The sequence below is a fragment of the Myxine glutinosa genome, chromosome 13 (assembly GCF_964187855.1).
Source record: "Myxine glutinosa chromosome 13, kmMyxGlut1.1, whole genome shotgun sequence".
NCBI classification, from domain to species: Eukaryota; Metazoa; Chordata; class Myxini; order Myxiniformes; family Myxinidae; genus Myxine; species Myxine glutinosa.
The window spans coordinates 10,236,585-10,261,343 of NC_136273.1; the positions used below are offsets into that span (position 1 = coordinate 10,236,585).

Consider the following 24,759-nt stretch of genomic DNA (forward strand, 5'->3'; position numbering starts at 1 on the left):
AGACGTAACCGCATCACATCACCCCTGTCATGTGACCAGATCCTCAGCTCCGATTGGTGTACATTTGTGAGGGACATACATACATACATACATACAGACAGACAAATACCGTTCTAGACTGCCTTGCCCTATGGGCTATGCCAAAAAATTATCCTCCTCTCCCCTTCTGCCACATTCAGGATTTCCAGTTCAGGCAGATGAAACGGCTGCGCATCTTGGAACCCCCAGATGATTTGCCACGTGATCGGGTCTCGCTGCTCGCAGTTTCCAACCGCTTTGGCTTGGTGTTTATTGGCGCACCGAACAGCCTGCGTATTCTCAGTGCTGCTGCAGTGCAAAACGCCAACACTATTGGTGGAGACATTAATGAAGTCGGTATGTTGTGAGATTTAAGAAAAAAACTTATTGGTCAAGAATCACTGCAACCATGTGAGGCTGAGATCAATTGCCAATTATTTTTGAGTGCATTTTATTTAATTATCCTGCTTGAAGCTGTCTTGTGAACACAGTCAGTCATGCTGAGAAATTATTTTGAGGGTTGGGGCCATTTCTTCAAGTGGTCAATACTAATTGTTATGCAAGCGACTCCACATGTTTTTATTTATACCTAATAGTTTGAAATTAAGACTTGAAATTAAGAATTTTATGCCCCCACCGACGAAGTCGCAAAGGCATTATGTTTTCAGGTTGTCCGTCCGTCTGTGATAGGTTATTACCGCGATAACTTCACAACAGCTGAAGGGATCTCAGTCAAACTTGGTGCAGGTAAGTATGAGGTAAAGATTAACTGAGTAGCTTTTGGGGGCACAAGGTCAAAGGTCAGAGGTCATGTTAAGTAAAAATCCTGTTACCACGAACTTGTGAACCAGTAATGGGATTCTGACCAAATTTGGTACAATTATGTACTATGATGCAAAGATGAAGTTATTTGATTTTGGGGTCAACAGGCCAAAGGTCAAAGTCTGTAATAGGTCTATAACTTGAGAATGGCTGAAGGGATCTAATTCAAACTTGGTACAGGTATGTGTAATGATGTAAAGATTAACTTAACTACAAGATTAAATTACAATTAAAAGATTAAATGAACTGATTAGATTTTGCGGTAAAGAGGTCAAAGGTCAAATGTAAGAGGCCCCATCAGGTAAAAATTCTGTTACAGAGCTAACCTTTGAACCAGCCATGGGAGTTTCACCAATCTTGGTATAATTACAGTATATATTATGATGCAAAGATAAAGTGATTCGATTTTGGGGTCAAGAGGTCAAAGGTCAGGGGTCATGTGAAGTATAATTTATTATGCCATGCCAACTTGTGACCAAGTGATGGGATTTTGAACAAATTTGGTATTGGTATATAATATGTATGATGCAATGATGAACTGATTGGATTATTGCATCGAGGTCAAAGGTCAGAGGTCACAGATAAAAATGTGACAACTTGAGAACAGCTGAAGGGATTTAAATCAAACTTGGTAGAGGTATGTATAATGATGTAAACATGAACGGATTAAATTTTGGCGTCAGGAGTTCAAAGGTCAGAGGTCATGTGAAGTAAAATTATGTTACCGTGCCAACGTGAACAAGTTATGGGATTTTGTACAAACTTGGTACAAGTATATATATGATGCAAAGATGAACTGATTGGATTATGGCATCAACAGATCAAAGGTGAGAGGTCATATCAGGTAAAAATGTGATAACTAGAGAACACCTGAACGGATTTAAATCAAGCTTGGTACAAGTATGTATAATGATGTAATAATGTGGGCGGAGGCATATCGGTCGACGTCGTGACGTTGAAGAGTGCCGTTCTAGTTTATAACCGAGTCGAAGCTTTGCCTTTTATTAGCATATGTCAGGGATCAGCGAATTGATGAAAATAGGATATATTGGTAAATGCTGATGAAGCAAACCCAAATGCTGAAATACTGTACTCTTTTTGCACAGATGCTGAAAATCAGTATTTTGTTTTTTTATTCTGAGTTTTTATTTTTTACTTTTACTTTTTACTCCACCCATCCTACCGCATTTAAATGTCTCCTTATTATATAGAAGCAGCCATTTTAAATGCAGTACCACTTTAAATCCTCCCAATGTTTGTTGTATAAATGGTAACAATAGACTTTGTTTAAAAATTTATTTATTTTTGGCCTTACCATATAGAGATTGTAAATGGGTGAAGCTTCATTAATTTTCTTGTACTTTATCATTTTCTCAAATACATACAGATAGCTCACTTTAACTTCTTGTGGTCGGTTCGCTTACTTTGAACATTATGTTGGTGTATTTGTTTCTCTCTTCCTTTTGCTAGTGGATGGAGTGAGCTTCTTGGAGTGTCCACTTGCATTTCCAGCACAACATATCGCCATTAGTGCTGATGACATCACCCTGGTTGTTGCCTCCGCTGGGACTGACGGAGCTCGGCTTTCTTTTTATGATATTCGTGCTTTTGCCAACACGGTGAGTGAAATTTTTCCAACACATTGAGGACCTCAGTCTCACCCAACTCTCTTCAAACCTCAGTCTCACCTAAGCCCCTTACTTACAGTTTACTGTGTTTTGTCCCCTTCTCTACCTCTACTTCTACCTCTACCTTGACCTCTACCTCTCTCTATCTCTACCTCTACCTCTACCTCTCTCTCTCTCTCTTTCTCTCTACCTCTACCTCTACCTCTCCTCTACCTCTACCTCTCTCTCTCTGTGTCTCTCTATATGTCTCTCTATGTGTCTCTCTATATGTCTCTCTATATGTCTCTCTATATGTCTCTCTATATGTCTCTCTATATGTCTCTCTATATGTCTCTCTATATCTCTCTCTATATCTCTCTCTATATCTCTCTCTATATCTCTCCTGTTGATTAATTCCCTTGCTTATTGTGTCCAGCTGTGGCCCTACCGCTTCACAGCCAGTTCTTGTCTTTTGTACACTCTTAGTGCAGCGGCATAGCAAACCAATTGTGCATTTTGTGATGGAAGCACCAAATTTGGCAGAATGATAGAATATTATATGGAGAACATTTTCAGATATGGAACCACTTTGGAATTCACCCCAATGTGGCCGCCATATTGGATTTCAAAATGGCGGCTTAAAAATCTTTAATTACAAATATTTCTGGTTCTATACCAGCTACAGCCTTGATTTTAGTGTCTGGATGTACAAACTTGAGGTCAAGGAATTGAATGGTTCTACTTAGAAGTTGATTTACTGACGCCATATTGGATTTCAAGATGGCGGAAATTGATTTACTGACGCCATATTGGATTCCAAGATGGCGGCTTCCGAAAATCTGCTGACCGATATCTCTGGTTCTATGCCAGCTAGATACTTGATTCTGGTGTCTAGATGTACATTTCTGAGGTCAATGAATTGAATGGTTGTATTGAAATATGTTTTAATGCACATAAGCAACTGATAATCCCATATTACGTACATTGTATACACACGTTCAGCAAGAGAACTAGCGAGCGTATTGCATCAAGTCATGCCAAGTGTCACAGTTCCAACTCAATGTGAGCAGTCACCATCACAGGCACACAGTGCTGTGCATTTCAGAGCCGCTTTCTTGCACTTACATCTCCCACTGCAACCGTTTTCGCACCCACAACAGATGAGTTCATAGCAGGATTTGGCAGCTTCTGGTAGTGTTGTCCACAGAGGATCGAACTGTCCGTTATTGTCCACCCACCCCCAGTCGCATGGTGATGGGAGATAGCAGTGTGGGACAAGAGACTGTCCCCAACAATGTCCACCCTGGTAAGTTGCTCTCTTCACGTGTTGTACTAGGGCGGCCTGTGTTGGAGGTATTGCTTCAATGGATCGAGATTTCTTTGCAAAGAGTTTCTTTCTTGCCAGATTCACCTCAGAACATGTGCATGTGCGGTCGTACAGAAGCACTACGTATCTCTCCAGGGTTGCCAGTGTATCCTCAGAGATCTCACTTGGTGCAGATGCCAGGTCCAGGAATGCATTGGTCACTTCTGGAAAAGTTTCCCATACTGCCCATGCTGTTTTCTTGCCACGACCTGCAAAGCTCGAGACGGTATCACACCCTGTGATTGCATGGAAGATTGGCAGTGCCTTGGCTTTGTCTGGTCCCAGGGTAGCAGACAGCTCGTGTGCTGCTATGTAGCAGAAGTTCTTTCCGGTTCCAAACGCTAACCAGAGTTCGTCCACTACCTCATTAAGCTCCTGGGCCATCCACACAGCGAGAACCACCACATCTGTGTCCACGGTGCGGATGAGTACTCTGCGGTGTCCAGATTTCATAGCAGCTGCTGCGTGGAGCATCATGCGCGTGTCTGCTTCCTCGTGATTGCACGGGGCCAAAGCGGCTGTGTCTGCACATGGTGGTACAGCAATGACCTGTTGGTGTAAGCATGAACAATACCGTGATGTAAATTAAATGTGAATTCCTTTGGTGTAGGTGGTCACGAATAAAACCTGACATGAATCTGCATAACATTTATTAATTTATTTCAGTACATTATTTCAAGTACATAAATACAGGGCAATTATTATTATTATTATTATTATTATTATTATTATTATTATTATTGTTATTTACTTGGCATCAAACACATGAAATCATACAATATGACATTGCACATATAACAGTAGCCTGTTCGTGTACACTCCCCCAAGATGCCAGGAAAGAAAAAAGCAATTCAAGAACACTATGGCCAATAGGCCTTTCTTAACAATTTGAGGGAGTGTACCGTGGACAGCTAAAGATTATATATACAATACAAAATATTCTTCCGAATAGATAATACAAATCGGGATTATATAATCAAAATTAAATTATATGAAAAGAATACACATATGTGGGTAAGAATTTACTCTACAACAGCATAAATCAATAATACATTGTATAATATGTACTGAAACCACAGAAGATTGTACACACACTCTCAAACACACAAGCAGGCACGCACCCACTCTCACCACCCAGACACATACACACACTTTCACTAACACACACTAACATACATCATCCACATTACCTGTTCACCGTCAGTAGCAATCAGCTGTTTGTCTGGCACATCGATGGACTCCGTGACCTGCTTAGACAGAAAGCTGAAGAGTTCCTCCTTGTTCTCGTCGACACGGAGGAAACTGTGCCAGTTGCCTGGTAGGAGGGCAGAGCCAGTGACACGTCTGCGTATTCCCTTGCCTCTGTTGGTCCTTGCAGTTGCCTTCAGGCTGCCTGACTTTGCATAGCGGTCCCACACTAGATCGAGACGAGATCGATGTTGAAGCTGTGACATAATGTATGGAACGAATACTTTTGTGGCATAGTCAAGAAATGTTTTGGTCTGGCCTGGGCTCAGCATTTGAACTATTACAGCTCCATCGAGGATCACAGAAGATACTTGTGATGGGTCCGACTTTGTTTCGACAAGCTGTTCTAAGGGCTGCAACAAGTCAGCTTTGGAACCAAAGCGGAGCTGTCCATTTTGCGAGAGTGCTGGCGGATGTGCGCTGTTCTCATGTTTGAAGAACTGCTCAAGACCCCCATCTCTGGTTTGGCATGCGATGTATAGTCTGGAGAAGAGCTCTGAATCACTCTTTGCAGAGGCTACTTGTTGTTTGCTCTTCTGGGCAGCTTTGACCTTGATGGATGAAAACAACGGGAGTTTGTTGCGTTTGATGACATCATTGAGTGGCTTGGATCTGTCTGCCAGACGTTCCTTCTCAAATGAATGGAACTGATCTCTCCCAATCTGTAAAGCTGTACGCACAGTATCTACAACAGCTGGGCCCAAGATCTCCAGTGTGCCCAGGACCAGCAAATCTGTGCTTTCTTCTTCAAAGGGGCTGCCCATCTCTTCGATGACTGTTGTCAGTGCACGGACATCTTGGACGAACTTCTTCTGCACACTGTCGGTTTGCTCATGGTGGTGGGTGTGCTCTCCCCTTTGGCGCAGTTGCTGTGAGGTCTCAAATTCTGTGATGACCCGAGCAACTTCGGGGCCAGCCACCATCCACCGTCGAAGGGCACTTGGATTTTCAGTTAGGCCCACTGCCCCGCCATCGCCTTTGACCGTGGCATTGTTTTGTTCATGAGCCTGGTCTAGGGAGATGGCGGAGAAAGCATGCCTAGTCTTCTTGGATGTGAAGTGCCCCACATGGAACTTGGCAGCAACATCTGGGTGTTTCTCTGCAATGCCAACCCATGTCCCTGATGTGGACTGGTAACCAGCGAGCATAGTGGATATGGCCCAATGCAGCGAACCATGCAGCTAGCTCTGGTAGGGTGTCCATGTACAGTGTGAAGTTGGACTCTCTCAGTGAACGTATGTAGAGGAGTATACAGAGCTCCAGGTTAAGTACAGTGGCCCAGTACTGAAACTGTGGACATGCCGCTGCTCTCTGGTCACACCATGCCTCGAACTCCAATGGTTCCTCATCTCTTGCAGTTGCTCTTTCGTTGTATATGTCATATGCACGATGCTGCAGTATGTGTAGGGCAGCAACAGTTACTTGGTGGGCGCGTCTTGTACGGCTGACGTGAGCTGCATGCAAGAAGGAGTCTGCTGTGCCAGCTGTTGCTATCTCTGCCTGAACCAATGCCTGTGTCCAACCGCTGTCTTGCAGCCAGTCTCCTGCTGTCTTCAAAGCTGCCATCTCTGTGTGTAGACCACCCAGCATGACCACAAAGAGATCTTCACCATGTGTGTCTGGCCAGTTCCATTGCACCTGCTTGGCGATCGCATAAAGTGGTTGGTCCAGTGTGACGACGGGTATCTGTCCAGGGTTTAGCTCATTGATCGCTGCTTTCACGACATCCATGGCATGGCGGATCATTGCCACTGAGTGGGCTTGGTCATGGAAGAGGGGAAGCAAGGCAGTGGGTGTGACTGTGATACTAGTATCCTTGGCCGATTGGTTCTCTGTGTGATGTGCAGCCCAAGAAATGTTTCCTGGATTCTGTGTGTCACCACTGTCACATGCATCCTTCACAGTCTGGAGCCACCTCTTCTCTTTATCCAGTTCAGCTTGTGCAGGATTCCTCTGCAGCGACGCCTGGGTTCCAGCTGGTACAGGGTGGCTTTTGGCAAGTGAACTAACTGGTTGTACATCTGTGTAATACCGTGGAAGGTCCTCCACAGTCTTGACATTTGAGACACCCCCGATGATGACAATACCTCGGTCTGTGCCTTGATTGTCATAGTCTGGATGTTGTATCAATGAAATACCAGTTCCGTGGAAGGAGTCGTGTGCTGTCGTGGAACTGGGATTGTGGTCTATATTATCCACAGCTGATGTGGTGAACACTCCACCGCGGAGCTTTGGGGGACAGACCACCTTCTCCGCCCGAAAGCGCTGACAGACCCCGTTCCCCAGCTCTGCAGAGATCCGTAGCACTCTATCATAGGCAATGCTGATCCCTAGTCCAGATAATGTGTCAACCAGTTCCCTCTTTCTCGTATGGGCATGAAGCATCAAGCCAAGATATATTGGCAAAGGAGTCTCTTGACTAATGCTGTGTCGTACGTCTGTGCCTGCACCTCTCCTCTCATGCTTCACACTGTTGTATTTGAGAAGTTGAGCTATTGTCACAGACGCCGATGCCGATGACTGACATGCCTGATCTTTGATGCCTGCGCCCTCTAAAATCATGGAGACCATTGTCAGCAGCAGTTGTGGCACAGACTCTTCTTGACATTTGTTTGAGAAGGACCCATTGAAAGGCTGAGATGACTGGAACATATCCTTCCTTATAATCCCTGCAGCTCGTGCCAGGTGCACAACATCACTGTCAATATCATGTTGACATGCCTTGGCTAATGCTCTGCCAATGTCTTCCTGAAACACCAGCAGGACATCTCTTCCCTGCCTGTGCTCCTGCAGATCAGGGAAGTGTGCCAGGATACGCTCCTTGAGTCTGGTTGTATGGACTCGTGTTTCCAGCACAACTCCGAACTGTTCCATTCTCATTGTGTAGAGCTTGGTGAGGTCTGCCATCTTGAATACAGGAGCAGTGTCTTCTTCTTTAGCAGTTTCCTCTATGTACGTTACCAGTTCAGCAAGGACTCTTGCTGAAATGACATCTACCGTGCTCTGGCTTTGCTCAGCAAGCTTTTTTGCTGCCCTCACACGGTTGTATAGGGATGTCAAACATTTCTTATGGTACTTGGCCTCTCTTGTGACCATGTCCCCAGCACTCAGTTGGGCTAACAAAGTGGTATCCTGAAGAAACTCTGCAGCCTTGCGAACGTGTTTATCTAGTTCCAATGTCGCTGCTTGATGAAACTCCAAACCAAGCTCTTGCTGGCAGAAGAAGCACAAATTGTCGCATATGCTATCAACACAAGCTGCCTGAGACCTAGTAAGCTTGTACTTATCTGTGATTGTACTGGGGATAGGGCTTCCCTCTGAATGACTTCTCTTCTGTACCCGCTGTAGCTTGGTAGTGTTATATTTCACCCTGCATGACTTGTGCCACTTGGCTTGGTGGGCAGCTAGAGTGGCAGCTATCCCTTGGCCTTCATCCAGTCGTTGCAAGTCCACGTCTTGTGGCAGCTTGCCTAGTTTATTGAATGCTGATAGATTGTCTTCAAGTGTCTTGTATCCAGCACCTGCATCAGTTCTTTTCGTGACAGCAGGACACTGTAGGGACTCTCCTATATCAACTTGACACAGAACACAGAGTTCCCAGTCCAGTGGCGTCTTTGGCGTTGAAGTTACATGCTTGGTAACATGAACTAACTTGAACTGCTTCGACATGATTGAAACCTGGATGGAGCAAACAAACAAAAAAGTCGTTTAATTAGGGGTTAATCAACGGACCAGCATGTTTTATCTACAGGACAATACACGACCCCCCCTGAAATTTGACACCAAATGACCTCTTTTAGGGGTATTTTTGGCCGAAATTTTCAAATTTTTCACTCCCCAGACCCCTAGATGTTCCCTTGAGCTCAGAATCGCCGCTGTAATGTGTCTACTGATGTTAGAAAAGATATAGGGTGAATGGGGCAATAATTGTGCCTGTAGGATTTGTTTCCGCCACCCCCCCTAAGGGTTACAGATTTTTAAAGCCGCCATTTTGAAATCCAATATGGCGGCGACCTTGGGTGAATTTCAAAGTGGTTCCATATCTGAAAATGTTCTAAATATAACATTCTATCATTGTGCCAAATTTGGTGCTTCCATCACAAAATGCACAATTCTTCTTAAATTTTTGCTATGCCGCTGCACTATCTGTCACGTCACTCTTCCATGAGCCTAAATCTTGTATATTGTTAAAAAAAAAAAGACCCTACTAGTTATCTTTTGCATTTTGTGAATCAAATTATATGTTTTCTTGTGTTGTGTTGGAATAAAGTACATTTTCAGAGTTTCCCTTTTACAGAGCGGATATTTTGCAGTTTAATCCTTTTGGACCATCCACGCATCATGAAAAAAATTCCTTTTTCCCTCATCCAAATACTTCTTCAAAACAAAAGACGGTCACCACATCTCGGTGCTGCTTAATGTATGAAATCTGAGGAGGAAGCTTGTTTTTGATTAGATTTTCAAGATGTTTATTTTTGTGTTTGCAGAATGCAGTTACACGCGTGCAGCCATTCGGAGTGATGCATTTGCGTTCCGAGTCACGTGAGGTGGTGATTGATATGGTGTGGAACCCTGCACAGCCCAACTTGCTGGCTGTTTGCACAGATACTGGTTCTCTTGTATTACTTTCAATCGGTGATACAATAACGACCACAGGATGTCTTCCGCCCAACACGGGGGTGACTGCCGGTAACTGAATTTTGGAGTAAAGGAAGTTATGGAGCCATTTAAACTTTTGCTCTTATTACCTCTGCCATTGAAGGTGACATAGGTTGTTTCATCCATGTCTGTTCGTTTGTCTGTGAGCAGGATATCTCAGAAAGTTGTGAACTGATTCAGATGACATTTGGTGGATGAGTTGGTGAGGTGACAAGAACAAGCTCATTTGAGTTATTTCAGGCCCAGATGCAGATCTGCCCGATCCGTGGGATACAAAACGTAAACTGTTCAGCCTGGAGTAGGAATGCACTCTACCGAGTGTCGTTATAGTTTGCATTTGTAACCGTAAGGTAACGATTTGGTAGCTGCAAATATAGATTCTGATTGAAGTCACTTAGATAGTCAGGCATTTCAAAGAGCATACCACCACCAGGTTGAACAATTTACGTTTTCTATCCCACTGATAGGGCCAAATCTGGATTCGGACCTGAACCAAAATCGAACCGGCTTGTTTTTGTCCCCAAACCAACTTATCCACCTAGTTTTGTTATAATCCGTCCACAACATTAAAAAAAATAGCATGCTATATATCGGTTTTGGCCCTATCACTTAATGGTGAAAAATCACTAGAGAAATTTTTAAAACTCTCTTATTTGGATCTTCACCAAAATCGAATCTATTCGTCCTGGTGACCCATGTAACCTGTCCACAAGTTTTTGTCTGAATCTGTCCACAACTTTTTTAGATATTGTGCTGTACATCATAGTCTGCCCTATCTCTCGATGGTGAAGAATCATTTTAAAAATTCTCGGATCCAGATCAGAATCTGGATCTTCACCAAAATATAATAACTTTGTCCTTGTCACATACCCAACCTCTCCACCAAATTGTGTGCCCTGAAATTGTTTTATAGGCTATGGTCTAGCTTGAAGACCAAACGTCACTACTTTGTATGAGAGGCAGGTATTTGTTCTACGATTATCACCAAACTACTCGTTCACTTCACAATGTATGGAACGACAGTTCCACATTGAACTAGCAAAGCTGGAACTACTCAAAAGGTTGCACATGATCTTGGTACATGAGTGATCGTCTGGCATGATCTGTCATATTTTCTCCAGAGAGATGATTAAACGACATTTTTTTCAGGAGGTTGTTATTCGGCTTCCATTGAGGTTCCCACTGGAAGCCAATTATTCTTGTAAAGATTATTATTATTCTCACTAAATTTGTGGAGATTCCGAGAAAACCTCTATGAAACGTTCACTCATTATAGATACCAATGTTAGTGTATCACAAATTTTGTTTTTGTAATTTTGACTTGCATTGGCTGCCATTGCCTATGACATCATAAACTTTAAACATCTTCTTCAGAACCGATGAATGGAACAATGCAAAATCTTACAAATATGATCGACGAGCCATGGGGATAAACGTTTGCAAAAAAAAATAAACGTCAGCAGTCACATGGTTTGGTGGTCATATTAGATTTAAAAATAAAACTTTAAAAATCTACTTCTTCGAAACCGCTTATCCAATCGTTACGAAACTTTAAACATTTGTTTATATGGGGGAAAAATATTCACAAACTATGACGTCATCAGTAGTGGTTGGCCGCTATCTTGAATTTAGGCAAAAAATTAAATAATCTTTTCCGAAGTAGCGCTTACTGGATCAATGCAAAATGCCATGCATGTGATTGACTAGTAATGTGTGAAAATATTTGTAAACTATGACCTCATAAGTCACGTGGTATGGTGGCCATCTTGGATTCAAGGAAAACCTTTAAATATTTTTGTCCAGAACTGCTGAATGGATCAGTCCTAAATTTCATATCTATGATCAACTCCACATGAGGAAAAATGTTTCTAAACTATGACATCATCAGTCAGGTGATATGGTGGCCATCTTGGATGTAAGAAAAAAAAAAAAGTGAAAATCTATATCTCCAGAACCGCATAACCGATCCAAACCAAACGTTACAGGTATGATTAACTCCCCGTGAGGAAAACTTCTTGAAATGATGACGTCATCAATCATGTGGTATGGCGACCATTTTGTCTGGAAACCTTTCATCACTGCTTGCAATTCTAGTTAGCCCGTCCCGTGTGTCTGCGCCGTAACTTTTTTTTACCATTTGAGCTATTGTCATCAATTTATTATGATAATATGGAGAAGATGAATTAATAATTTTGTCAAAAGGTTAAAGGTCAGCGTCACATAAAATCGTCAATTTTCTTCTGATTCACCTGAAATTTTAAGAATTTGCATATTGGGTCACTGAGTTGGTTCACCAATCAAAAGCAACAAGCCGATTGGTTTTTTTCAGTCAAAGGTCAAGGTTGCTAAAGTCATAAATTTTTTGTCCAATTGACCTGAAATTTTAAGAATTTGCACATTGGGTCACATAATTGGTTCACCGTTCAAAAGCTAGAAGCTGATTCTTTTTATATCTAAGGCTCAAAGGTCAAGGCTGCATAAAATCATCAATTTTCATTTAGTGTTTTAAACTCAACTGGACTATGTCCAGCTGAGTTTTTGTCGACACCCAGTGTCCGTCGTCCGTCTGTCGTCTGTCTGTCTGTCGTCTGTAAACAATTTGACGTCTACGCTCTAAAAGTCACAAATATTGATTAAATTTGATGAAACTTGTTATGCAGCATCTTTAAGACATAAACTAGTTTGGGATTGCATTTGGGCGTTGCACGCCCAAAAATAGGTGCGGCAGGGCGGCCATATTGAAAAATCAATTTTTGTCATATATTTTTAGCACATATACCGTAAGCTATATAGTTTGTGGTTCTATTATGCATATTCTAACCATATTGATAAAGACCAGTTGAGTTCAGGTTCCCTGGTTTTTTTAAACTGTTTTCGATATTTTGAGCATACAAAACAAGACGACGACAACTGAATACAAACCGACGTGGATGGGCTTTGTATTTTCACATGCTTTATAGTTAAAATTGCATTAGTGACTAAAATTATTAAATTTTGGTAATCAGAAACCATTAACTTATCTTCTCATTAAATTATTATTTTATTTATTTCTCTATCTCTTTCTCTTACTATTAATCTTTATTACATTTATATTTATCAATTTGTTTAACAGTAATAGGCATCCACAACCATCGTGACCATGTTGTGTAACGTCGGTTGATGACCTCACTTTTTTTTATTCCACCCATACTTTTTCACCTTTATTGGTTTTTTTATTGGTTTTATTGGTTGAAATTGGTTTTCTCCACAACCACTTAAGCGATGGACACATAACTTTCAACATAGGAGCACCTACCCATGGATATATGTATATGTATATACAATGTATATGTATGTATATATATATATATATATATATATATATATATATATATATATATACGTATATACAGTATATATATAATTTTTTTTTTTTTATTTTTTTTTTTTTAACAAAGTTACATGATGATTGGATGGAAAGTGCGGCTGGCATTCCAAAAAGTGTTTTCTGTAGGCATGGGTTGCAGGGTGTTTTACATATCAGGAATAAACAGCCTCGGTTGAATACATCCACTATTTTATTAGCATTAAACTGAGTGATTTTAGTGGGAGAACTGAGTTATTACTGAGAACTGAGAGAACCGATTTTTTAATGAAAAGTGAGTGATTTTTGATTTTGTGAATTTATTTTGTGAATTTATGTGAAAAACATTCAATTGTTGTAAGCTGAATAAGTACAACTTTAAGGTATTAAGGATAACGAGACACAAGGAATGGGAGGGGAGACCGAGGGGGGAGAAAGAAAAGAGGGAGGGAGGTAGTGAGTGAAGAGGGAGGGAGGGAGGTAGTGAGTGAAGAGGGAGGAGGAAGAGAAGGAGATACTGAGTGGGGGGAGGAGAAGAAAAGGGATGGAGTGAGGAGGTGATGAAAAGAGTGAGTGAGGGGGGGGGGGGAGGGGTGAGTTGGGGATGAGTGCTTTGAGGGTGGGGGGGGGGGGGGGTGATAGGAGTCGGATGGGGAGGAGAAAGACCGGTCAGTGTTTGTGTATGCGTGCGCGCACACAATTATGAGAACAGCCTAGGGTAGGAGGTCAGGCAGGTCAGCCAGGGCAGCGCTGCTGATTGATTACATGAGCGTCCCAAATTAATCAAGATGGTGCTAGTTCTGCCAGGCGGGCAGTGATCCAAAAGCATGGTTCGCTAGGTAGTTTGTATGTGGGGTCAATTGGGGGGGGTGGAGGGGGAGAGAGGGGTTGAGGTGGTGTAGATTATGCAGAGGATATTTAACGACCACCAACCAATGCTGGCAGATGTGATGCCAGTTTAACCTCCATCTGAGGGACGGATCACATTGATGAATCGCCCTGCCCAGTCGGGATTAAATCCCAGGGTATACCACTCAGAGGTGAGTGTGCGTACATCTAGGCCATCCTACCAGCCCTAATAGGCTAGTTAAGACCACTGAAATACAGGTTTGTATTTCACGTAGTCGTCACGTGTCACGGCTCCTCACCGTCTCCTCTGTCGTCACCTGTCACGGCTCCTTACCGTCTCCTCTGTCATGTCTTCACACTGTCTCCTCTGTAATCGTCATGTATCACGGCTCCTCACCATCTCCTTTTTTATAGTCACGTGTCACAGCACCACACAACACCACACCACAGTCGTGACCAAACATATTGGCGCCCTTGCACTTTTTTCAAATAACTCACAATTTTCTCGAAAAATAAGTTGAAATTGACAAAAGTATTTGGTCTCTACAATTCTTTATTTGACTGTTAATATTACAGAACCTTTGTTTTTTATTCAGAACTTAATGAAAAAAAGAAAGAAAAGAAATGCCATTGACAAAATTATTGACACCCTAGACTTAATATTTGGTAGGACTTAATATTTTGTAGCATGGCCTTTGGACAAAATAACTGCAGTCAAGCGCTTCCTACAGTCACGTGAAAAAGTAAGTACACCCCATGTAAAGTTTTGACTTTTTCAACATATTTCAACATACAGCTATTTGATCTTCATTTCAACAATATTGATAGATAAAGGTGATATAATATAACAAATATCATGAAACATTTACATTTTGTAGTCCATTGCATCATTCAAATGCAAATTTCGCATGTGGAAAAAGTAAGTACACCCTTGGCTCCAATAGGTGGTATTGCCCCCTTTGGCAGAAACAATTAAGTAGGCGTTTCAGTTCTTATAACTGTCTACCAGTCTCTGACATCGACTGGGAGAAATTTTTGCCCACTCCTCCATGCAGAATTCTTTCAGCTGTGCGATGTTTGAGGGGTTTCTTGCATGCACAGCTTGTTTCAAATCCCCCCCACAACATCTCAATGGGATTTAGATCCGGGCTTTGACTTGGCCATTCCAGAACTCTCCATTTCTTTCTTTTCAGCCATAACCTGGTGGATTTACTGGTATGTTTAGGGTCATTGTCATGTTGCAAGGTCCACCTTCGGTAGAGCTTCAACTTTCTGACAGATGGCCTCACATTATCCTCAAGCACCCTCTGGTACAATGAAGAATTTATAGTGGATTCTATGATGGTCAGCTGCCCAGGCCCTGATGCAGCAAAGCTGCCCCAAACCATAATATTTCCACCACCATGCTTTACAGTTGGTATCAGGTTCTTGTGGTCAAATGCTGTCTTTGGTTTTCGCCAAACATGTCTTCTGGTACTGTGGCCAAATAGCTCTACCTTTGACTCATCTGTCCAGAGCACATTGTTCCAGAAGTGCTGGTCTTTGCCCAGGTGTTCATTGGCAAACTTTAGTCTTGCCCTGATGTTCTTTCTGGACAGCAAAGGTTTCCTCCTGGCACACCTCCCATGTAGATCAAATTTGTGCAGCCTCTTTCTAATGATAGACTCGTGCACTTTGACATCAACAGTGGCAAGAGCTACCTCTAGGTCCCGTGACGACATTCTGGGTTCCTTAGAGACTTCTTTCAGCATCTTGCGGTCTACTCTCGGGCTGAACTTGCTGGGGCGGCCTGGCCTGAACAAGTTGGCAGTTTTTTGGAATCTTCTCCACTTGAGGATGATCTTCTGGACAGGCGAATGATTGATTTCAAATTGTTTGGAGATCTTTTTAAATACCTTCCGAGGCTCATAGGCATCTATAACCTTCTTTTTGAAGGCCTCAGAGAGCTATTTTGATCTTGGCAAGGTGATGCCGCACACTTCAACAACAAAGAGCAAACCAAACTAAATGTCTGAGGTTTAAATAAGACAGGTTCCTCCAAGTACCTCTCTGACGATGTTCTAATCATTTGCACCTGAGCTGGTGCACCTGATTCTAATTTTAGGTATTTGAAGTAGTGATAAATGTAGGGGTGTACTTACTTTTTCCACATGTGAAATTTGCATTTATGTTTATTTAAATTATACAATGGACTACAAAATGTAAATGTTTCATGATATTTGTTGTATTATATCACCTTTATCTGTCAATATTGTTGAAATGAAGATCAAATAGCTTTATGTTGAAATATGTTGAAAAAGTCAAAACTTTACATGGGGTGTACTTGCTTTTTCACGTGATTGTATAGTCATGAATGAGCTTCCGACACCTCTCCACTGGCAGTTTGATCCATCCCTCTTGTGCAAACTGCTCCAGTTCTCCCAGATTTGAAGGAGTGCCTTCTCCCAACTGCTGTTTTCAGAACTCCCCACAGGTGTTCAATAGGATTTAAATCTGGACTCATTGCTGGCCACTTCAGAACAGTCCAGCGTTTTGTCTTGAACCATTCCTGGGTGTTTTTTGAAGTGTGTTTGGGTGGGGTCATTGTCCTGCTGCAAGACCCATGACCTTCGACGGAGACCCAGCTTTCTGAGACTGGGTTGAACATTGCACTCCGAAATGCCTTGGTAATCTCCTGATTTAATAATTCCATGCACACATTCAAGGCACCAAGTGCCATAGGCAGCACAGCAACCCCAAAACATCACTGAACCCCCTCCATATTTGACTGTCGGGAAAGTGTTCTTTTCTTTGAAGGCTTCATTTTGTTTTCTGTAAACATAGAGATGATGTGCTTTCCCAAAAAGCTCTAATTTGGTCTTATCTGTCCACAGGACATTCTCCCAGAAAGATTTTGGTTTGTTCAGGTGTGTTTTGGAAAACTCCAGTCGGGCTTTCTTCGCAGTGGGATCCCCCTGGGTCTCCTACCATAGAACACCCTTTCATTGAGTTGGTGGCTGATGGTGCGAGTTGAAACTGTCGTACCTTGTGTCTGAAGGTCAGCTTGAATCTGTTTGGTGGTTGATCGAGGTGCCTTCTCCACCATTCCAACAATCCTTCACTGCAATCTTCAATCAAGTTTTCTCTTGCGGCCATGTCCAGGGAGGTTGGCTACGGTTCCATGGGCCTTAATCTTCCTGATAACATTGCATACGGTGGACACAAAAACATCAAGGTCTCTGGAGATGCGTTTGTAGTCTTGAGATTGTCCATGCTTGGCTACAATCTTGTGTCTGACCTCCTCAGACATTTCTGTGGTTTTCTTTCTTTTCTCCATGCTCATTGTGGTTCACACAATCACACAGTGACACAAAACAGCAGAATGACTCCTTTTCTCTGTTCAAACTGGCTGATTGAGTTATTTTTAACTCAACTGGACTACCGTTCATCACATACTGAACCCTCTGGCGTCAGTCGTCTGTCGTCGTCGTCTGTCTGTCGTCCGTTAACTTTTCGACGTTAACACTCCAGCGTCCACAAATATCAACCGATTCTGATCAAACGTGATATGCAGCATCCTTACCCTAAGGACCAGGTTGGTATTACATTTCAGCCCGATCCGTTGAAAAATGGCGGACTTAGGCGACCATTTTGTTTTTGGTCATGAAAACGACTAACACTCTATCATCCACAAATATTAACAGATTTTGATCAAACTTAGAATGTTTAACCCTTACCACACAAGGTAGGTTGCTGTTGCATTCCAACCCGATCCGTCACAAAATGGCCGCCATAGGCCGCCATATTGTTTTCAGTTCCGAAACGACGTGAAGAGTAACGTTCACAAATATTTATGGATTTTGATCAAACTTGGTGTGTGAGACTCTTACCACACAAGGTATGTTGCTATTGCATGTCAACCCGATGTGAGCCGATTACATTGTTGCAAAGTGTAACATTGTATCAATTGGAAAAGAAGGACAAGTATAAGGATACAAGGACCTTAAAATTATTTCACAAGGTTGTTGGCTTTTCATTTAAGTCAAATCTAGTACAGACAACTGACCTACTTTAAAGTTGTCCAGTCAGATCAGTTGAGTTCTGCTTCCCTGGAAGCTCTAGTTATATTGCAGGCACCTGCAACTCACCATGGGTGATTTAAATTCCAAAGTAAAGGAGAATCACCTGCTTGAAATCTAATTATTTCTAACAACTTCTAAAAGGTGCCAATAATATTGTGCGAGCCATTTTTGGATTATTGTGTGGAATAAGCTACGGTTTAGTAATTTTTTCAGCTTTTTTTGTTTTGTTCCACTGCGAACCAAAGAAATACATATGTGGACACCAAGATATTTTTTCATTTCTCAACAATTTGCTGGAAGAAATGGTGCATTATTTGAAAGAAGTGCAAGGGTGCCAATATTCTTGACCACAACTGTACTTACGTTGGCAGATATTACCTAATGACTGCAAACCATATGCAAGTGCATAGTATCTGGTTTGTGAAAAATTCTGTATTTAATACTTTTGATTGAAAATGTATTTATTTGTCACCACCTATCTTTCCCAAATTATTTCACTGCCCTGCCAACAAGCTCTCATTACAGCAAGCGTTTGCTTTACTTGCCACTTGTTTGGAATGTATTTTGAGATCTCGAATCGGTCTCTTTCCTATTAAAAGTATGCAATCGTCAATGTTGATTGAAATAATGATTTATTTTCCATTTTAGCATGTCCCTAATTTATATTACGAGAAAACCTCAGAGGACTGCTTGGTGAAGAAGCATTTTTCTTAACGCAAAGCTTTGTAGTAAATATTTTGCAGAGTTCAGTGTCCTTACCTTACCTCTTCACCTGTTCTGTTTCCTTCTTCCCTGCTCTTTGCCCTTGCTCTAGTTTGCTGGAGTCCAAAGGGGAAGCAGTTGGTTTGTGGAAAAGTAAATGGAACAATGACACAGTATTCACAAGTGAGGACTTCCTGGGATGAAACCAGTTGGTTAAAATGAAATTGTTGTGTTTTCATTCATTGGATACATTCATTGCATGTGAGGTTATAACAATGAGCACATGGTTTTAACAGTTTCATTTTGTTTATTTGGCTTGTGAGTAATTCTAAGGTAGTGTTTGACAGGTTACATTGCTGGCCCATGCATACGTGATTGCCACATCGACTAAATATTTCACCTAGCCATTGACATAATCACCTCCGCCACTGAAGCTGGACGGAGGTTATATTTTCACCCCTGTTTGTCTGTTTGTGACAAACTTGGTGAGGAGGTTGCATAAGTGACGACGAGGACGAATTGATTAGATTTTGGTGAAGATGTGCATCTGGATCATGTTTGTCTGGTTGTTTTGAGTGAAACTTGGTGAAGGTCCAGATCTGGACATTTGACTTTTCTGTCTTCTATTATAAAATATAGAAATAAAATAAGATACAAAAATAAAAAGTTAATAATGAAAAAGTTTGTTCATAATAAAAAAAGTTTATAATAAAAGATACAAAACTAGAAGGTTCCAGATCTGAATCAATTCGGCCTTGTTAAACTCCTAAGTAGTTTGTAAAAGATATAAAACTAAAAGGTCCAGATCTGAATCAATTCGGCCTTGTTACACTCCTAAATAGTTTGTAAAAGTACAAAAGTTTATAATAAATGATAGAAAACTAAAAGGTCCAGATCCGAATCAATTCGGCCTTGTTACACTCCTAAATAGTTCTTAAAAGTACAAACGTTTATAATAAAAGATACACAAGTCAGGAGACTACGATGGTTCACGAGCGAGCGGTATTCACTGACAAAGGACGGACTATAACCGAAACAGGTCCGGACAGGCCAGGGCCGGAAATGTCAAAACGAAGGTTACTGACCTTGAAATGAGATAGAAAATAATGTATAATCAGTTACGAGGTTAGTTAGCTACACAATACCGAAAATTTGGTGAAAAATGAAATGGGAAAAAATAAATAAATAATAATAATAATAAATAAGTAAATAAATAAATGAAAAAAAAATGAAAAATTGAGCTCCGTGGGGCTAGACACATGACATTGGCCTAACCAAATATCGAAACCCCGTCAGATTCCACCAAACCCCTCGGAGAAGATGTAGCTTGAACTCGATTACCCCCTAAAAAGACATCTTTTTCGGGCGTGGCTCTGCCCACAATGGGCGCAATACGCCCACTCGAGGCAGGACACAACTAGATCATGATATCAACCTCCCACCCAAGTTTCATCAAGATCGGATGATATCGGGTAGTTATGCTGCGGACAGACAGACACACAGACACACACACAGACACACACACAGACACACACACAGACACACACACAGACACACACACAGACACACACACAGACACACACACAGACACACACACAGACACACACACAGACACACACACAGACACACACACACACAGACACACACACAGACACACACACAGACACACACACAGACACACACACAGACACACACACAGACACACACACAGACACACACACAGACACACACACAGACACACACACAGACACACACACAGACACACACACAGACACACACACAGACAGACACACAGACAGACACACACACATGACGAATATAGTTGTCACTTGATAACTCGTGAACCAAAAACTAAAAGGTCCAGATCTGAATCAATTCGGCCTTGTTACACTCCTAAATAGTTTGTAAAAGCACAAAAGTTTATGATAAAAGATACAAAAGTCCAGATCCAGATCTACTGAGTGTGTGATTGTCTGTTTGTTTATCTGTAAACACGATGTCTCAAAAAGTTGTGGATGGATTATGACAAAACTGGTGGATGATTTGGGTAGGTGATAATAACAAGCCAATTCGATTTTTGTGTGTGACGAGGACGGATGGTCCGGATGCAGATCTGATCGGGATATCTCAGTGGGATACAAAATGTAAACTTTTCAGCCTGGTGGAGGTCTGCCATCCACCGAGTGTCGTTGTAGTTTCCTTTTGTTTTACTGCATGAAGCCTTGTTGGAGTTGTGAATTGTTGTGCAGTGTATCGTCAGTCTTCTGATTTGTCTTTTACTTTTTTCCCATAATTTATTGAGTTAATTTTCGGGTTGTGGGTGTTTCTGCTTTAAATTGTATTATGTTTTAAAGGCACCATTTACTGCCAATCCCAAATTGTTTCACCATTTCAGAGCATTTTAGATTTAGCAACAAAATCTGTGGGCAGACCCAGTTGATGATCCTGCTATCCGAAGGTTTTTATGAACACAAGATTTGAATTTTACTGATATTCCATTAGCAACATGGTACTTCTTCTGAGACAAGCTTGGCTATGTGAAAAGCTTAAAATTCATATTCTTGATACAGTACTGCAGCTTTTATTTGGATTTGAACGCCAGTGGCGTTTCATTACCAATACCACTACTTCATTGTAAATTTGTTGCTGAAAGTCGACCCATTATTGCTTAGATTTTCATTGGCCATTTTTTTTTACACAGATGTTTACTTGAAATGTGTTTGTCTTTTGTCTGTGTCAGAGTTTGCAGGAGAAGCGTGCAATTCCCTGCCCACCAGACTTGGTTGAAAACCATTTTAAAGGTAAATTTTATTCTCTCTCTCTCCTCTCTATCTCTCGCCCTCTCTCTCATTGGGTTCAGGTAAAGATTGAGTTTTTTTTTCTTTTTGTTCAAGCCTTTATGTGCAGGAAGAGGAAACACTGAAACTAGCAAGTAAGATGTTTGTGTTGGGAAAGGTTATTGACGCAATAAAGATCATTGGTCAAAAGTAGAAATGACAAGAGATGTCAGTGCCATTGGGAACTGACACATCAATGAACAATGCCGTCTTTTCCTTTTTGTGTTTGATCCTTATGTCCGGACGCAATGCTCCGCCTGCAACGTCCACACTTGATGGGATCATCTTGTCATGCGTGAGCACTATGTGTTCATTTTCATGGATTGGATTTGGTTTGTGTTTCCATGATTGTTCTGGAACCAGAACGTTGAAATGTTTACAGATGTGCCAGTGGATAACTCTACAGACGCCCTCATGTCTTTCCATGTACAACTGTTCCGACATGAGTTTCTTACATTCCGAAAGGAGGTGACTGGTATTTCCTGTTTCTACTCCACAAAACCTGCATTTCTCCGATTGGCTCAATCCTGCCATTTTCTTCAGCATTGCTTTAGTGTCCCTGGTCTTGGGTATTTATGATGACTCATTCTCCATCCAAATTAATTTGGCCTCTTCTTAACCATTCCAATGAGCCTTCCTTGTCGCTCCATGGTCTGTCAAGCTCTTTTTTGAATCTTCCTGCTGTTTTGTCATTTTCCCATTTGTTGGTGTATATTTCTATATATCTGCTGATATTTATTTTTGTAGTTTTCCTTTTTCTTCTTTGCGATCATTGGGGCTGTATTTGTTTCTGTTTCGTTTTCCTGTGTAGTATCCTGCACTTGCACCTGTGTTTGGAAGTTTGTTGCTAAATGGATTAAGGATACCTTTTCTGATTTGTTGTTTTCTTGCTTCTGTACAAATCTCATTCGATAGTCTGTTGAGCTTTTCACATACTCCGCTAGTCCTACACACGCTGCTCTGTGCACTTGCATCAGCTCCATCAGATCGCCTCCTCCTTCTCGTCTCAGCAAGTAAAACTTCGGAATGCGTTGGTTTTTGTCGAATAGCTTATGAATGGTTAGAAGTTTCCTTGTTTTGGTGTCTAAGTTGTTGATCTCCGATCGTGGTCAGTTTATAATGGCACAGCTATACTGAAATACTTACCTACTGTAAGAAGTTGGTTTATAGTTTTGATTTTGTTCATTAGAGAGAGAGGGATGACTTCAGAATTAGTCTTAATCTGTGTAGGTTCTCTCTGCTGATTATTTTACACATTTTGTTGTGTTGTACCTGGGGACCTTCTTCTAGTCCGAGGTATTTATATGATTCTTTGTTTTCTAGTTCCTGTATTATTGTACTTTGATCGATTGAGATGTTGTATGTTCTTTTTGTTTTACCGATTAGAAATCTGGATTTGGCGCATTTGTCCAGACTAAATTCCATTTCAATGTCCTCCGAGTAGCGCTTTACGAGTTTGAGTTGATCTGCCAATTTGTCATCATTCAGTGCGAAGAGTTTTAGATCATCCATGTGCAGTAGATGTGTCACCTTTCTTGGTTCTTTGGTCATTTTTCTGTTGCACGTTGGTTGCATTGTATCTGTGTCCTTATTCATTGATGAGGTTACTCAGTGGGTTCAGAGCCAGACAAAACCTAAGGAGGGTAAGGCTGTCACCTTGAAAGATACCACATTGTATCTTTACTCTTGGGATTTTAATGTTGTCTTTTATTTTCAAAATTTTCAATATACGACACTGTAGAGTCATCTGCAAAAAGGAAGACGTTTCCAGGGCATTGGAGAGGTCATATATGTCGATGAGGAACAAGACTGGGGCCAAACAAAATACTGCCTTTGGGAATTCTAGCCTTCACTGGGAGAGGTGAGGAGAGGTTTCCATCGATGGCAATATTTTTTGACTGCGTGAGTGAGTGGAGGAAGTCGGCAGTCCAGGAATGAAAACTACTGTCAGAGTCCAAACGGATCATCACAGATCAGATGGTTTGAAAACAGGAAAGACTTGACATTAGAAGCAATGATTAATCCATGAATATGCTTATAATTAGAAGCAAGCTCCCAGGCCTATAGTTGGTAGGGTCTGTTGTTTGCACCCTTGTGGATTGGAGCGACGTGTCTGGAATTCTAATATGTCTTCATAAAAAATTGGAGAGGATAATTTTTTTTTTGAAGTCATTGCAGGTCTTTGCAGGAAAATGGCAATTTAAATGACTTTGTGTTGCTTTTCCCTTCCTGTCGCCTTTATTGTGTGCAGTGCTGGATGTGAAGTGGTTGAACACTCTTGTCTTCATTGTTGCGTATGTAGACTTTTATGGATCTTCAGATGCTTCTCCAGAGCTCATCCTTGTCACCCTTCCGGTATGTTTGGTTCTAAAGGAACGTTAATGTGGAATCTTTCAAATACTCATAACAAAAGTTATATGAAATCTCTAAAGTCTCAATCTTTCCATTCCCATTGCCACCTTTTCTCCATTCAGTATTCGAATGACTCTCTCACTAAGGCTGCATAGTTATTGTCAATCTGGACATCTCCATAGCAAATGGGCCTGACGATGTTGGTGTGGAAATCCTCATAAAGGGTTCTGTAATCAATATATATTTTGGGGTCAAAAGGACAAAGGTCAAATGTCAGATGTCCCATCAGGTAAAAATTCTGTTACCAAGTTAATATGTGAACCTGTCATGGGATTTTCACCAAACTTGGTATCATTATACAGACTTGGCATTTAATATGGAATTTTTTTTTTTTCTTGACTTGGGTTTACTTTCTTAACTCAGTATATCAATCTGGTGAGTTTCTTTTACACTTTGGTGATTTATTTGTGAAAAGAACCATGTCACTGATTGTCTGTCACAGCAAGAAGTCAACAACAAGATTATATCCTGTCCCTGTGACTCGTGGTGGTCCCTCTCGGCTCTCCCCCCCGTTGGTACTTTGTGCATATAAGATTGTTTACGGTTCTGTTTTAATATTATTAAAATATGTATAAACTTTCCCCTTCAGTGTTTTATTCAATGGTATATGACAACACGCTGTTTTTCTTCCTATTTAAAAGGCTTTTTTCAAATTCCTCTCCATCTCATTCCACATCAAAAAAAAGAAATTCAATCTCTTATACGTCTCCCTCACTACATGGTCTAAATTCACATTCATTCCACCCCTCCTCCATCGTTCTGAATCGGATTGCTAACTTGAAAATCACAACAAACCCAATTTGTTATCAATGTTCGTCTTTCATTAATCATCCAC

The 24,759-nt window shown here is 41.3% G+C and overlaps 1 protein-coding gene across 4 annotated transcripts in view; it reads left to right on the forward strand.

Moving 5' to 3' along the window:
• NUP214 (nucleoporin 214) overlaps positions 1–24,759 on the forward strand; it is a 156,193-nt gene that overhangs the window by 13,039 nt on the left and 118,395 nt on the right. For all 4 annotated transcript variants that reach the window (XM_068133742.2, XM_068133744.2, XM_068133743.2 and 1 more), the window contains exons 2-7: positions 180–375; positions 2,311–2,459; positions 9,549–9,750; positions 18,788–18,858; positions 21,416–21,476; positions 23,764–23,867. In XM_068133742.2, coding sequence (XP_067989843.2) covers positions 180–375; positions 2,311–2,459; positions 9,549–9,750; positions 18,788–18,858; positions 21,416–21,476; positions 23,764–23,867 — 783 coding nt within the window. The remainder of the gene's footprint in view (positions 1–179; positions 376–2,310; positions 2,460–9,548; positions 9,751–18,787; positions 18,859–21,415; positions 21,477–23,763; positions 23,868–24,759) is intronic.